This window comes from Myxozyma melibiosi (assembly GCF_037950935.1).
Source record: "Myxozyma melibiosi strain Phaff 52-87 chromosome Unknown BZA70scaffold_10, whole genome shotgun sequence".
Classification (NCBI taxonomy): domain Eukaryota; kingdom Fungi; phylum Ascomycota; class Lipomycetes; order Lipomycetales; family Lipomycetaceae; genus Myxozyma; species Myxozyma melibiosi.
This window is the reverse complement of record NW_027042924.1, coordinates 225,011-238,476: the sequence shown is the minus strand read 5'-3', so window position 1 is coordinate 238,476 and position 13,466 is coordinate 225,011. Positions and strand designations below refer to the sequence as shown.

At 52.0% G+C, this 13,466-nt stretch overlaps 7 protein-coding genes across 7 annotated transcripts; 2 read left to right on the top strand and 5 right to left on the bottom strand.

The window, feature by feature from the left end:
• Positions 1–384: 384 nt before the first annotated feature.
• BZA70DRAFT_299835 (cytochrome c) lies at positions 385–832 on the bottom strand (the record flags this gene model as incomplete). Its single annotated transcript, XM_064914674.1, has 3 exons — positions 385–639; positions 704–759; positions 817–832. 3 exons carry the CDS (start codon positions 830–832, stop codon positions 385–387), a joined length of 327 nt encoding a protein of 108 aa, XP_064766840.1.
• A 52-nt stretch (positions 833–884) lies between these two features.
• On the bottom strand, positions 885–2,586 carry BZA70DRAFT_60663 (anaphase-promoting complex subunit 10). Its single transcript, XM_064915253.1, has 4 exons — positions 2,433–2,586; positions 1,696–2,251; positions 1,521–1,622; positions 885–1,458 (listed from the first exon to the last, which is right to left on the bottom strand). The coding sequence occupies exons 2-4, from the start codon at positions 2,205–2,207 to the stop codon at positions 1,380–1,382; spliced, it is 693 nt and encodes a 230-aa protein (XP_064766839.1). The 5' UTR covers positions 2,208–2,251; positions 2,433–2,586; the 3' UTR covers positions 885–1,379.
• BZA70DRAFT_61009 (anaphase-promoting complex, cyclosome, subunit 4-domain-containing protein) lies at positions 2,535–5,484 on the bottom strand. The gene is made up of 6 exons (XM_064915258.1): positions 5,093–5,484; positions 4,811–5,042; positions 4,562–4,736; positions 4,001–4,509; positions 3,328–3,947; positions 2,535–3,267 (listed from the first exon to the last, which is right to left on the bottom strand). Exons 1-6 carry the CDS (start codon positions 5,349–5,351, stop codon positions 2,786–2,788), a joined length of 2,277 nt encoding a protein of 758 aa, XP_064766838.1. The 5' UTR covers positions 5,352–5,484; the 3' UTR covers positions 2,535–2,785.
• Positions 5,485–5,656: 172 nt separating this feature from the next.
• BZA70DRAFT_282132 (uncharacterized protein) lies at positions 5,657–8,877 on the top strand (the record flags this gene model as incomplete). Its single annotated transcript, XM_064913229.1, has 4 exons — positions 5,657–5,929; positions 5,993–6,142; positions 6,200–6,310; positions 6,370–8,877. Coding segments are annotated over exons 1-4 (2,573 nt in total), but the record flags the coding sequence as incomplete, so codon positions are not given.
• Positions 8,878–9,543, top strand: BZA70DRAFT_282131 (polyketide cyclase/dehydrase). The gene has a single exon (XM_064913228.1). The coding sequence runs from the start codon at positions 8,989–8,991 to the stop codon at positions 9,436–9,438; it is 450 nt and encodes a 149-aa protein (XP_064766836.1). The 5' UTR covers positions 8,878–8,988; the 3' UTR covers positions 9,439–9,543.
• On the bottom strand, positions 9,512–11,429 carry BZA70DRAFT_296651 (P-loop containing nucleoside triphosphate hydrolase protein; the record flags this gene model as incomplete). The annotated part of the gene is made up of 9 exons (XM_064914532.1): positions 11,178–11,429; positions 11,112–11,119; positions 10,832–11,044; positions 10,663–10,768; positions 10,486–10,598; positions 10,391–10,429; positions 10,196–10,332; positions 9,896–10,128; positions 9,512–9,842 (listed from the first exon to the last, which is right to left on the bottom strand). The coding sequence occupies exons 1-9, from the start codon at positions 11,234–11,236 to the stop codon at positions 9,512–9,514; spliced, it is 1,239 nt and encodes a 412-aa protein (XP_064766835.1). The 5' UTR covers positions 11,237–11,429.
• BZA70DRAFT_282126 (aspartic peptidase domain-containing protein) lies at positions 11,392–13,428 on the bottom strand. Its single transcript, XM_064913227.1, has one exon. It carries the CDS (start codon positions 13,038–13,040, stop codon positions 11,442–11,444), a length of 1,599 nt encoding a protein of 532 aa, XP_064766834.1. The 5' UTR covers positions 13,041–13,428; the 3' UTR covers positions 11,392–11,441.
• Between the last annotated feature and the right edge of the window lie 38 nt (positions 13,429–13,466).

Sequence of the window (13,466 nt, the reverse complement as noted above, 5' to 3'; positions counted from 1 at the left end):
CCGTGACCTCACCGCCACATTTTTAGGCATCGGAATTTTGCGGAGACGCCACAGGCCACGCGAGAAGAACACTTCTACGCTGATTTCTTTTAGAATTGATTTCCTTTATATTCAATAAAGGCACTATTTACAATGAGACAGGAGATGATATCTAGATGGCAGGTCAATGCAAGGGCACAAGCACAAGACACAGGACCGCATAGAACGACGAAGCAAAGAGAAGAAATCTATTTTACACAAAACGAACCCACAATTATTTTGTCTGAACACCGTATATAACAACGACCAAGCAGCAGCAACAAATTCTAGACTGCTGCCGCTGAATCTCTTCGTAACCGTTCATAAACCACTGGACTAGCCAGCCGCCGACGCGTTCTCAGACGCTTAGGCAGTGGCCTCCTTGAGGTAGGTGACCAAGTCGTTTCTGTCCTTGGGCTTCTTGAGACCGGCAAAGGCCATCTTGGTACCGGGGATGTACTTCTTGGGGTTCTCGAGGTAGTCGAAGAGAGTGTCCTCGGCCCACAGGACACCAGCGCGCTTGTTGGCGTCGGTGTAGGTGTAGCCCTCGGCGTTGCCGGAGTTGCGGCCAAAGACACCGTGGAGGTTGGGGCCGACCTTGTTGGCACCGCCAGCCTCGACCTGGGAGGAGTTAGTCGGTGTTCTAAGCAGATAATATTAGAATAGAAGGATTGGTTTGACATACGGTGTGGCACTGAGCACAGCGGGTCTTGAAAAGGGAAGCACCCTTAGTAGCGTCACCTAAACAAACCGATTAGCATACAGTCAGACGCAGATCAACCCACAGCAAGTACACACCAGGAGCGTAAGGCATTGTAGATAGTAGTGATTGAAGTAGACAAGTAGAGCAGCAGAGGCAGACTTGGGGAAGAAGAGAAGGAGCAGCAAGAGTAGTCGAGTATTTTATACAGCACCGCAGCCGGTTTGGTTTTCGAACCTTTCCGATTGGCCGCCACTCGCTCCGACGTGGCGCAGCACCCAAGCCACATGGCTGCCTGGGCCTCCCCGGAGCCTTCCCGGCCAATCACGGGCCCCGCCGGAACCGCTTACTGCCTGTGCTCCTGGCTTTTCGGGCCTGGTGAATGGCCGGCGCGAAGGTGATGGCGTCATGGAACTTGCGAGACGACGGTGCTGCAGCGGCGGATGAGGGCGGGCTGCGGGCAGGCTGCTGGCTGAGTGGGGGAGGGGAAGATGTCCTTGTCTTCCTTAGGATGTCTTCCTTCTCAGTCCTCCTCAGTTGGTTGGATATCGTAGATGTATTAATATCTTGTATGCAGACAACAGTCCTATGCAGACCATTGACTCCCCTCTTTGTTTCTTAATAGCAACAATATATATCTCCTCATCTCCTAGCAGGACCACTATCTGATCGTGCTATGGGCAAGCAATGCAATGCTACTAAACGGCACCCCGTCATCATCTAAAATATCACTCACTTGTCTATGCACTTGTCAGCACATCTTCTCTCATCATACACCACTGTTAATAAATGCACAACTTACCGATCCGGCGACAGAATCTGGATGCCTCGAATATGTGTGTCTTTGCCGGTTTGGTGGTTCTGCAGTACACTCAGCCGGACTAGAAATGCTTTCAGATATCCACTTCACCCATCCACGTTAGTAACAATTCAAACAACCAACAAACATAACAGCAATAGAATAACAACAGACGTACTCCTTCCCCGCATGCGCAAGCGATATATTTATCCACCCCACCGGCTCCTCCAACCCCAGCGCCATAACCTCGTGCAAATCATGATACCCCGACCCCGCAAACACCGCGATCTTCGACGGCGTATACGACTCGTCCCGCTTGTAATCCAAATACAGCATGATCTTTGCAATCTCGACCCGCTTCGCGAAATGGATATCGACATGGTGCGGTTGCGGCGCGTCGGATTGCCAGTACAGATCCGTGTTTTCAGACAGCAGCGCCGTCACGCCGAACCCGGGCTTCCACGTCGACAGCGTCCAGATCGCTTGGTTGCCGATATCTTTGAGTGGAATCTCTGGCATCTGCTCCGCCGTCTCCGCACCAGTCGCTGCCCCTTCTCCTTGCTCATCATCATCATCCGCCTCGCGCTCATCAGACGCCATAACCTCGTCCTCATCCACGTACTCTGCGCCGACTTCCTCCTCGCCCACCGGCGGCGCATCCACAAACTCCTCTTCGCGCGAGCGGTCCATACTCTCGTCAAAATCACTCTGATACTCGTCTGCTCGTTGCCGACCTGTATTAAACGACGCCATCTCGCTAGCTTGTTAGCTTCGATCTCCCCCTTCTCTCTTATCTACTTGCGTGCGCACGTATTCGTCAATCCCTTTGCCTTCTTAATAGTTCTTCAACAACAATCAGTTATTCTCATAGGAAACAAGTCTTGCCGCACTAAATCATCTCGCGGACACTCTCACTTTGTCTTCATGCACTTTTTCTTAAGCGCGTCGAGTGCGCGTTGGGAGGATGCGGCTCACGTGGGTTCTGTATATGCGTAAACAAATCCCTGCGCGTGCTTGCTTCATTCTACTGCTTGCTACTCACATTTTCTGCTTCTCTGTACTGTTTTACACAAACGCAATTGAGGGGGCCGGCCATGTCACTGAACCGCAAGTCTACACCTTTTAATATAGAAGAAGGAAATGCATTATAGCAGGATTCTCACAAAGGGAAGAAGAAGGAGGTAGTTGACCCAGACGCCTTTATTGAGGTATTAGCAGCACTTTTATATATACAAATACACAGCCGAAACAGTTACAAACTCCCTTTACTAGTCAACCGGCATATCATCCCCTTCCTCCTCCTCATCCTCCTCATTGTCGTCAATATCAAAGACCATATACCGCTGACGATCGTCCGCCAGCACCGCCGCCACCCGTCGTCCGGGCCTGCCGTTCACCGCCAACGCAACCGGCACAAACTCCTCCGTAAACGCCCGCCTGTCGGCCCACTCCGGCACCAGCCTCTCCCGCTCCGAAGTTAGGTAGTGGTACAAGTCGCCGTCGGACAAGATATCCGTCGCAACGAGGGAGGCGTCGGGAAACGCGTCGGAGGTGGTGAATGTGCAGAGACTGGCCTGCGGCGGAGAGGAAGAGTCTGGAGAGGTGGCGTGGAATAAAAACATCATTTTCTCGTCGTCGACAAAGGTCATTGATTGCAGACGCTGTCCGGCACAGGAAAGCAGGGATGCATGAATCTGCGGCTTTGTAAGCTCATTGTGATGTTTCAAGATTTGCACCTTGATCATCATTACTGGATACCTAGGAGTTAGCAAAATAGTCGAAAAAAAAAAATAAAAGAAGAAGCACGTACTCGCTTCAGCATCCACATCAAACGAGATCGCAACAAACAATTCAGACCCGTCGCCCTCGCCCGCGACTACCCGCGTACACGCCTGCATCTTCTTCAGATTACAGTTATCTTTAATCCTCAACGGACTTCCAAATACCGCATGCTTCTTCATCGCGTTCGCAGACTCTGTGAATGCATGCACACAAAGCTTATCTAGATCCTTGATCATCGTCCGCAACTCGACCGGCTGGAAGTCCTGGTTAAAAATCTTTCTGCCAGAGCTGTCGTTTTTGGCCCAGTCTGGTGTGCCGGAGTCTATCGGCTGTGATTTTGACGCGGCGAGAACAGGTTCGGCGTAGCTCGAGAAGAATTGCTTGACGGTAGGCGCGCCGAGGTACTCTGTGATAAACGTCGCGACTTTTGTCGACTCGATCTTGGTATCGACTTCCTCGTCCGGCACTTCGGTGCTTGACATCTCGTCGAGCATGTACTTGAACCAACCGACAAAGTTCTTGAAGTAGTCGTACTCGGTGTTGGTCTCCCAGAGAAGTCGGTGTGCTGCCGTCATAAACTCTTGGAGTCTGCTGATGATGTTTTCTATCGCCTCCACGTTAAGTCCAAGATGCGTACCTCGTTCACGCCTTTACTATCGTCAGCTCACAGTCACACCCAAATGAACAAATCGAAAACGTACCACTCAGCAAGCCCACAGATTCGAGTAAGCATGACCACCGCCCTCTCGCACGCCGGAATCAGCGACTCCGCAACCAGCTTGCGAATATTCTCGTACCCCGTACCCGCGCTCTTCTTCCACGCCTTGACCAACCTCTCCGACACCGAGTCCGCCAGAAACTTCTTCATCGACTCGCTCGGCACGCCAAACAACAGCGTCTCCAGCAACCGCGCGTCGACAGGGCTGTCGTCCGCGCACGCCTGCAACGCTTCTTCTAGCGAGACCATCAACGCTCGCAGCGGTTTGAGCACGTTGCTAAATTCGGAGAGGATCGCGTCTGTTACGTTGCTGATGTAGTCCATCAGCGCTTTTATCCGCGTGGACGAGAACGAGATCAGAGCGAGGTCGGCGCCGAATCTGCGGATGAAATGCACGCGCAGAGGAAGGAGTACTATGCCGCCGCTGACCATCCTCGCCAGGAAGCCATGGAATGAAAGGTTATCTGTAGTGCAATGATCAATCGCAGTCAACTATTTCCTTGTCAGCAAAATCAGGTCTCGACATTGAAGTGAAAATACATACTTGTAATCTAGGCGGGAACGGCAGATTGGCGATTGTAAAGTTGCCAAAGATGTTGAATAGGACGTTACCCGCCGCCTCGCCGCTGACCAGAATATCGATCGGGACCGGGCTGTCGGTGTCGAACCTGGTATTGATCACACTATCCATTACGAATTTCGTCGCAAACAAGCTGTCTCTGTAGGGCACGCAGAGCTGTTAGACAATTGCGCACTTGACCAAAAAAACATGCAATAAGTAGATAAGACATACGGTGCCAAAGATGCAGGAATAGGACTCAGTTTCGGAATAATTGAGGTGACGTCGACATTAATCAGATTATCAAACTTGGTCGAGGAGCGCGTGCGGATCGCTTCCTTGCTTTCAGACACCCAGTTCAGGCAGACGACGGCGGATGGTGAGGTTCTCTGATGCAAGAGTTTGCCGTTGTTTGGGTCGCATATCCGGACTGAGCCATCGGCGCAGCCTAGTGCCAGAAGTTTTCCTAGAATACAGTCAGTGGTTGATCTGGGTCGAGCATCCTGCAGAGCTCACCATCAGGTTTCCAGGCCAGCTTCAAAATCTTCGCATTTGCCCCCTTCAACGTCATCCTCCACACCAACTGCCCAGTGATCCGATAGAGCATTATCGTCTTTGGATCAGGCGAGAACGTCATCAGATCCATAGTCGGACACCAGCTAAACAGACTGGTCTCGACAGGCACCTGCAGCAGTTTCTCGTACAGCACTCTGAACGCTTGAGGCGCAGCCGACGCAGCCTGATGCCCCGCGGCCTCGTCGCTTGCGTCAGCCATGTCGGCAGATATCCCTCTTGCAGTCTATTGTTTGCGCGGTCTGCGCTGAAATCACGAACGGTGCCTTCTTGTTTATGTTGTTGCTTAACCACACGACGCGGCTTGATCCTGGCTGTCGCGTTTGATTTGAATCGCATTGTCTGTGATGCGGAAGACGCGCGGAGGGGCCATCAGATAACCAAAACTGGTCAATAATCAAAATTACGTAATTTCATTAAATAGCCCCGCAATCGCTCTCTGCGACGGCGCATTGATTTTGTGGTTGATTAGGACCTGTTCGCGGACTGTTCCTGGTAGCTGAGGACCTTGCCGTGTAATTGTTGGTATTTTGAGTATGTGTTTTTACATATGACAAGTAAACAATGAAGCAGCAGCAGCAACAGCAGCAGCAGCAACGACCGCAACGACAGGTAATGTTCACGCCAGACCACCACGCTGTCTTCAGCACCTGCTTTCTGCACCACGACTGTTTCGGCTTTGACAAACCTCTCGCCGGCCCCGACAAGCAAAGCATTTTCAGATCGACGAGGTACATCAAGCTTGCGGCTGACTATGGCTATCGGGCCACGCTTGACTCGGTAAGTTTCATTGTTTGAGGTTTTTGCCAAGTTTTGAGGGCTCGTTGTATTTATCAGTTCCAGACGTTCTTTCAGAAAAGTGATGTCAGAAGGCAGATTCACTATGTCGTGCGGGCGATCAGCGCTTGCACTGCGCTCGAGGATCTTGGAGACCATAGACGGGCATACAAGCATGCGCTCGAGGTCATCCACGCTTACAGCACCGAGCCATACGTACGTACTTTTGTCAATTCTTCGTTTGCCTATTTGCTTACACATGAAGCGGTATAGGCGTATCTGATTGCAGAAATTGTTTTGCGACAATGGGGAAGACTTGACGACGCGATGGAGATGCGGCGGATAGCTGCTACTCTCGATATGCAGACCTCTGTGCTAAAAGATGTACGAGCCGTTTCTTGATTTCTAATCAAGTCTAGAGTGATACTAACAATCTTCTCTAGGAACGATTCGTGAATGAGAAATTCGTGCTAAAAGTCCACAGTCGACTATTTGAGACACACAACACGAAGCAGATGAACAGGAGAGCAAAAGCCGTCGCGAGCCGTGCATTCACCTTTTTCCACGCCTCCGCATCCACAGCCGTGCGCGTCGTCAAACGTAATTCCTTCTCTGGCGAGGACCGGCAAAAGCCGCTTTTGATCGACAAGCCGTCGCTGATCGATCCCATCGCGCATCTGCCTAGCGAGATCGGCGAGCTTATACTCTCGTACGTTGATTTTCGGCAGCGGTACGCGCTCCAGCGCGTCAGTAAGCTTTGGCAGCGAGCGATTGAGAGGTCGTGGTGGCTTTGTCGATCGATTGATTTCCGGGGCTGTTATTGTGTTCCCGGACGGGTTGTTTTGGAAGCGATTGCTAAAAACAAGGGAGCGGTGGTTGAGCTGCATTTGGAGAACATTGTCGTCACTGACGTTGAGCACATCGCGTATTCGGTCTTCCACGACGACTACGAGAGTAGGTTCTACACAGAGAACGAAGAACGAGGGATCGTTATAAACTCTGAAAGAGGCGTCAATCTGAACTCGCTGGCAAAGCCAGACTATGACAGTCTGCGGAACTTGAAGGTGCTCACGATGGACTATCCGTTCGGGATGATCTCACCGTTTATTTATAATGCCCCAGATCCGGGACTGCATTTCCGTCATCTGGCCAGTCAATTGACCGAACTGCAAATCAGCGCGACAAACAGTTCTCCTGTCGTGTGGTTTTTCAGTCACGGCAATCTACCCAACCTACGCGTCTTTAAGATTTTATCTCCGCATACGGTGAAGAGTCTCAAGAGTGAGGATCTGTATAACCCTTCCAGTCACGACAATCGCGCGGACGAGAAAGTGACGAGTACGCAACTGCGAGTGTTTGAAATCGGCGCTCCTCTACCCGATAACGACGCGGAAGCGCGAGACTTGTTTGAATTCAACAGCTCCATCAAGCGTCTTCAACTGTCTCAGGCCGATTTGATTAGTTTTCTTGATCTGGTGCCGAACTTGGAGGAATTGAGAGTCAGGATGTGCGAGGTTACTGATTCTGCCTATCGACCTCAAGCCGAGCCGAGACAAGGTGATGATGAAGGAGAGGGAGACGGGGAAGCTGCTTTCCAAGGAATAGCAGAACGCGCGCGCGCTTATTTTCCAAGTCTCCCCAATCTGCAAGTTTTTGATTTCAGCTGGTCGCGATTCGGACCGCCGATAGCACCCCCGCCGCAGTGCAGGGTCCTAAACCTGAACTGCTCTTCAGGGCTGCGGGATGATCCCGAGTTTACGCTCGAGCGGATGATTGCTTCTCGGACGTTTGAGTTGCTTCCAAGTCAGGGTCTTCGCAGTCTGACGAATATTGGCTTAGCGTGCGAGCAACGACGCGAGTCTGCAGAGGAAATGCTGTTGGTGCTCGGGCGCGTGCTCGGTAGTAGTGCTGTGCTTGTTGAAGGAATCAATTTGAACGGCAATCGGCAGATAGACTACCGCTCGCTCAACAAGGAAGCTACCGACGGGTCGAAAAAGTCGTTACTCCGGCTTCAAAACAGACGTCGGAAATTGAAAAACAACTCCTCAGAGAGCCTTGAGGAGGGGTGTTTTCTATCAGACATGGCTGAGCTTTTTCCGGAACTGAAGAGCCTTGCGATCGGCCACAACAAGACGTTGGGAGACAAGGAAGTGATGAGTGTGCGCCTTTTCTCTAAACTTCAGTTTTTAGATATATGCTGTAGCAGCGTGACCGTGCAGGGCTTGGTATCCCTTTTATTCGGCAAGAAAGTAGCAACCCTGATATCCAGCGACGGCTCCGCGCCGCCTGCTGCATTCAGCAGCGCGATCGCGGACGCGATCAAGGCCGGCGAGAAGTTAGGCGAGATTGAGACGGTGTGGGTGCGAGGCTGTGTGAAGATTCCGATCTGGCTGCGCGAGACGGTGAAGAGGTTTGAGATCGATCTGGTGGACGATAAGTACGTGAGCCAGCAGTACGGATATCCGCTATTCGACGCGGACGGCGGCGGCTGTGTCCGAGCCGACGTGCCTGGGTGGTCTGCTTACACCCCTAAGGATGACTGAGGTTGATTGCTCATTCTGATTATTGCGCTGTGCTCAGGCGTGCCGGTGAGGATGGTGCTTGAAGGCTGACGGAATAACTTTTCGCACGGACTCTCATGTCTCAAGATTTGCCTAATCGAGGGTAAGATGCGAGCGTGCGGCTCACTGCTGGGAGGAAACGAATGATTTGTGACGTGGGGTAATTTTCTGTGTTATTCTCAGCGTAGATTTGTGCTTTTTTGTTGTAGAATTGAACGAGATGTTTGTTATCAGCTGCTGAGTAGAATGATTGAAAATAAAATAAATATGAGGATGAGAGCAGGGAACAGGCGATTAAGTTCCTCGCTAAACCTTCGCGAATGTCCCGAGGCGGTCTATCGGCACACGCAAAAGTCAATCAGCGGAGAAATATAATCACCATCCCCTCCCGCTGTCTCATAAAATAATATATAAACCTCCCGTCCTGCCCTTCACCGTCCCGATTCCCATCTTCCTCTCTCTTGTTTTTGACCTCAGCAGTATTCAGCAAAAGGAGACACAATGAAGCGCATCGAAACAGAAATCATCATCAACGCCCCGCCATCCAAAGTCCACGATGTCCTTCTCGACTTTGCCAAATACGCCGAATGGAACGCGCTCCTCCCCTCCATCAAAGTCTACAAAGGCGACGCCGCCGCCCCGGTCGGTTCAACCCTCGAAGTCCGACTGGCGCTCCCGGGGAAGTCGCCGATGACAATCTACCCGATCGTGCGGGTGAACGACGAGCGGAAACTCGCGTGGGAGGGAGCGGTCGTGCATTCGATCTTGTTTTCTGGCGTGCATGCGTTTGAGTGCGAGCCGATCGAGGGGGGCGCGAAGACAAAGTTATTGCAGTATGAGGATTTCTCGGGGTGGTTGCTGCCGGTGTTGGGGTCGATGATTAGTAGCGCTGAGGGCGGGTATAACTCGATGAACGAGGCGCTCAAGAAGCGCGTGGAGGGGAGTGTTTGATGTGGTTTTTCTCTTTTCTTTTATACTGTAATAGTCTTTCTTAATTCTTAATGTACACTGAACTTGGCTTATTCTACCGGCCAAGCTTGAAACACAGGATATCATTCCTCCCCTCTTCAACCGTATCCGACATCGCAACCCGAATCCCTCCCAGCCCTTCGATAAACGCAACCGGGATATCGCCCATGATCCGCCTCACCACGCTCTCGACTGGCGTGCCGCGTTTGACCAGCGTGCAGTCTTTGAACACCGCGTCGTCGGTGTCGGAGTTTTTGAAGTTGTGGATGTTGCGGACTGAGAAGACGGGGATCAGGTGGAGCGCGTTCGCGGCAGCTTGCAGGGCGCGGATGACGCCTGTAGAGCCCCATCGATAAAATAGCATATCGCGTAGCGTATCGATTCGCCTTTTATAAGCAGTCAGCATCCACCCAACAGTAAAACAGCAAACAAAACTCACATCTGCAACCTCTCATCAGTGATCTCCTTCAAATGATATTTATCCTCGGGATCCTCCGCTTTCGTGATTACGTCGTCGCCGCCTTCCTCGTAGTGCACAAACCGTTGCTTGACCAGCTTGCGGATAAACACCTCCGAGATCGCCGACGTCAGCACGATTTTCTCGGGGTCGTATTTCCGCGATATACGGTATATGCAGCGATCTGAATCTGGGTGGTCAATTTTGTTTAGCGCCTACGAGTAATTACACATGTGTTAGTGATTCAGTCTAACTCGCAGATACGCCTCTGGGCATAGTTACCAGTACTGTGGGAAACTTCTCGTCAACAAACGAGGAAACCATCCGGTGGACCGTCTGGTCTGACCAGTTCTCGAGTGGTTCTGTGAGTTTTATGCGGTCCAGACATCTCTGCACGACCGCCGTCGTACTTCCGTATCCTGCACAAGATCAACAATCAGCTTCTTGCAGAGATTAACAGCAGAAAAATACGCTTACCACTAAATTGATTTTGCAACGTCGCAACGGATGTGGATTCTATAATCTCCAGTCAGTCGCCAATCTCAAATACTTGAATCAAAGCGAAGACGTACTAGTAGACACATGTCTTCTCTTAATAGACCCCCATTTCTCCTTCAAATTCCCCTCTATCCACCGCAATATCTCGCCCCTGAGCCACTCGACGTCTTGTAGCGCGTCGTAGCCTCTGCGCGTAGTAGGTTAGCCGTGTGCTTGCTTTCTTATGGTGTGTGAAGAGAAGATAGATGTACTCAGTTGCTTTGCCTTCCGCATCTGTGCTTCCCGAGACGTCCACGACGTGGATTAATGCGTCTGCATGGCGCAGGTCATCCAAGAACTTATTCCCCAGTCCACGGCCTACCGATCATCTCAGTAAACAAATTACACCACCTATTCCAACGCCCACGACTCAAAACATACCCTCATGCGCACCAGGAACCAACCCAGCCACGTCCAGCAACATAACCGGCACAAACCGCTTTCCATCCCGACAGGACCCGTAGTTTGGCTTGCAATGCTTCTGGAGCCCGAAGCGCGCGCACGCACAGTCGATTTGGAGGTACCCTGTCGCTTTGTTGGGATCAATCGTCGTGAACGGGAAGGCGCCTGTCTTTGCTGTCGCGTCGGTCAGACCTGTGGTAGTAGTCCTGTTAGCCTCGTTTGTCGCGCGTGTGCTGCTTTTACACGAGATGAAGATTACTGTTTAACCTGTACACCATCTGTTAGTCCTCGCAATTAAGATAGATAATCCAGAGATAACTCATACATTGTCGACTTCCCACTCGACGGCTTGCCGACCAGTCCAATCAGCGGATCACGACCCATACTATCTCTCTCTCTTCTCCAACGTATATATACACAGGAAAATTCACCAAAGAACCTCGATGATATGCAACTGCAAACCTATGTGGATCTCTCAAAATTTCATCGGCGATAGTATATTTAGCGTTGCGGTTTAAGGTTTAAATGCTGCTCGTTTACCCTATTGAAATTCATACTAGAATCGTATTAACTATGCACAGTGGCTATTCTAACACATCAATATGCCGTATATACAAACACCCAGAACAATGCCATACAAATGAATCAGTCTCGCCGATACCTCCACCTTCACGCTCTGCGCCCCGCTCACCAACACGACGCCGTTCGTCTCGCCGAGGATCGTGGTCACCGGCGTAGGAATGGTGACTACTTCGCCGTCAGAGACAGTCGTGGTCGCTTGCGCGGTCACCAGCGTCGTCGCGAACAACGACCCGCTTTGCGCTGCGGCGGTGGTGGTCGTCTGGGCGGCTGCGTTGGTGGGAAGACTTAGTGTCGTGACCACGTTGTTGGTTGTGGCGGTGGTGCCGGTTGCAGAGGAAGATGCTCCGAGACCGGTGATGCCGGTTGGGATGCCGGAGTCGTCGAGTTCCTGCACGGACGTGAGATCAGAGTTGAAGTACGCCTGCGCGAGCCCGACCTTGTAATTATCGTAATCAAGCGCGACGTACATCGATCTCAAGAACGTCTGGCCGATGATCGACGTCTCGCTGGTGGGCATGATTCCCAGCACACACGAGTCGCCGACCTGATAAAAGGACTCGGCGACCGAGATCTCGATCTCGAGCGAGCTCTCAAACTCGAGGATGATCGAGTACTGGTCTGGGATACTGTCGCAGTCATACATGTACATGTTGTATCGCGAGTCAAAGCCCGTGGTTCCAAACAGCGCCGCGAGAGGCTTCAAGACCGAGTCCGGCAATCGGGACTCAAGAGTCCCGCTGTCGATCACCGAGTACACGACCATGTTTGAAAGCGTAGAGTTTGTGCTGTTCTCGCCCATGACTGTGATTTCATCCGACGTGGTCGACGATCTAACCGAGATCTTTGAGATCGAGATATTGGGCTCCAGATACGACCCCGTCTCGAGCGGCCGAAAATTAAACACCTCGAGCTCGCCCGTGAACTTGCCGCGATCGATACCGCCAAACAGAAGCGAGCCAGAGGAAGCCTGCACACTGTTCAGCCAGAGCGAGTAGAGGTTCACCTGCGTGACGTTGTTTGACCGCAGGCGCAGGGGGAGGTTTGCGTACTGCGCCTCGCTCTGCTCGTTGAAGATCATACCCAGCCCAAGCGCACCGTATCCAGAAGACGCGCTGGCGTCGGCGAGACCAAATTGGAAGCTCTCGAATGTCTGGTTTGCAAACTTGACGACGTCGGCGGCGTATGCGCCCGTCGCCTCAACCGAAGAAGAGTCGTCGAGCGAGGGCAGGGTGAAGTTCTCGGATAGGGAAGAGAAGGTGCTTGAGGCTGAGGAGTTGAAGTAGGGGCAGTAGGAGGCATTCGCGCTGCAGGCCGAGTACGACCCGACGGTCCATGTGTCGCCTGCGCTGGTGTCGATTGGCAGGTAGATGGTCTGCGCGGGCGTGCCGATCGAGATCTCTGCGAGGTACATTGTGTGCAGGTACTGGTAGACGACGGTGGAGACGAGGTCTCGTCGTTTGAGATCTAGACTGCTGTTGCTTGGGGTGGTGGAGCAGGCAGAGACGGAGAAAGGCACGAGGGTGAGGGAGAAGACATGGGGATCTTGACAGTGCGAGATGGAGATCCATGAGCCAAGCAGGACCGCGTGGAGAAGATAGAACAGCATTTGCTACTTTTGCTGCTGCTGCTGCTGCTGCTGCGAAGACAAGAACAGTGAACAGACGGGGGGCGGGCAGGCCATAAATACCATCTCTCTGCTTGATATCTCCAGCGCTGAGCAAAGAGCTGGCTCATGAACCGTTGCGGGAAGGGCGAACTGCGGGTGCATCGCTGGCGACGAGACCCCTGCTCGTACCGCGTGCAATGCTGCCCGGATATTGCCCAGCCTCCTGAGCCCCGTAGACCACTGTTAAACCACTATTCCGGGATCATGTCTGTAGTTTTGCAGTATTTAATGCAATTTTAGTATAAATAGAAGACATCTGTAATCAGCTTATAGGGGATCTTGGAGATCTGGTGGCTTCGAGCAGACAAACCCTGGCGCAGCAGATCTCCCAACCCGAGTACGCCCGCGACACTGGACACTGTTGAC

What these genes read in the sequence shown, in the direction of transcription:
- BZA70DRAFT_282126 (XM_064913227.1), bottom strand. Translation starts at nt 13,040, where the DNA reads ATGCTGTTCTATCTTCTCCACGCGGTCCTGCTTGGCTCATGGATCTCC.
- BZA70DRAFT_61009 (XM_064915258.1), bottom strand. Translation starts at nt 5,351, where the DNA reads ATGGCTGACGCAAGCGACGAGGCCGCGGGGCATCAGGCTGCGTCGGCT. An exon ending in ATTCCTGCATCTTTGGCACC is followed by an intron (nt 4,737 to 4,810) that starts GTATGTCTTATC and finishes CGTGCCCTACAG; the next exon opens with AGACAGCTTGTTTGCGACGA. An exon ending in TGATGTGGATGCTGAAGCGA is followed by an intron (nt 3,268 to 3,327) that starts GTACGTGCTTCT and finishes CTAGGTATCCAG; the next exon opens with TAATGATGATCAAGGTGCAA.
- BZA70DRAFT_282131 (XM_064913228.1), top strand. Translation starts at nt 8,989, where the DNA reads ATGAAGCGCATCGAAACAGAAATCATCATCAACGCCCCGCCATCCAAA.
- BZA70DRAFT_60663 (XM_064915253.1), bottom strand. Translation starts at nt 2,207, where the DNA reads ATGGACCGCTCGCGCGAAGAGGAGTTTGTGGATGCGCCGCCGGTGGGC. An exon ending in CTTGCGCATGCGGGGAAGGA is followed by an intron (nt 1,623 to 1,695) that starts GTACGTCTGTTG and finishes GGATGGGTGAAG; the next exon opens with TGGATATCTGAAAGCATTTC. An exon ending in CAGATTCTGTCGCCGGATCG is followed by an intron (nt 1,459 to 1,520) that starts GTAAGTTGTGCA and finishes ACAAGTGCATAG; the next exon opens with ACAAGTGAGTGATATTTTAG.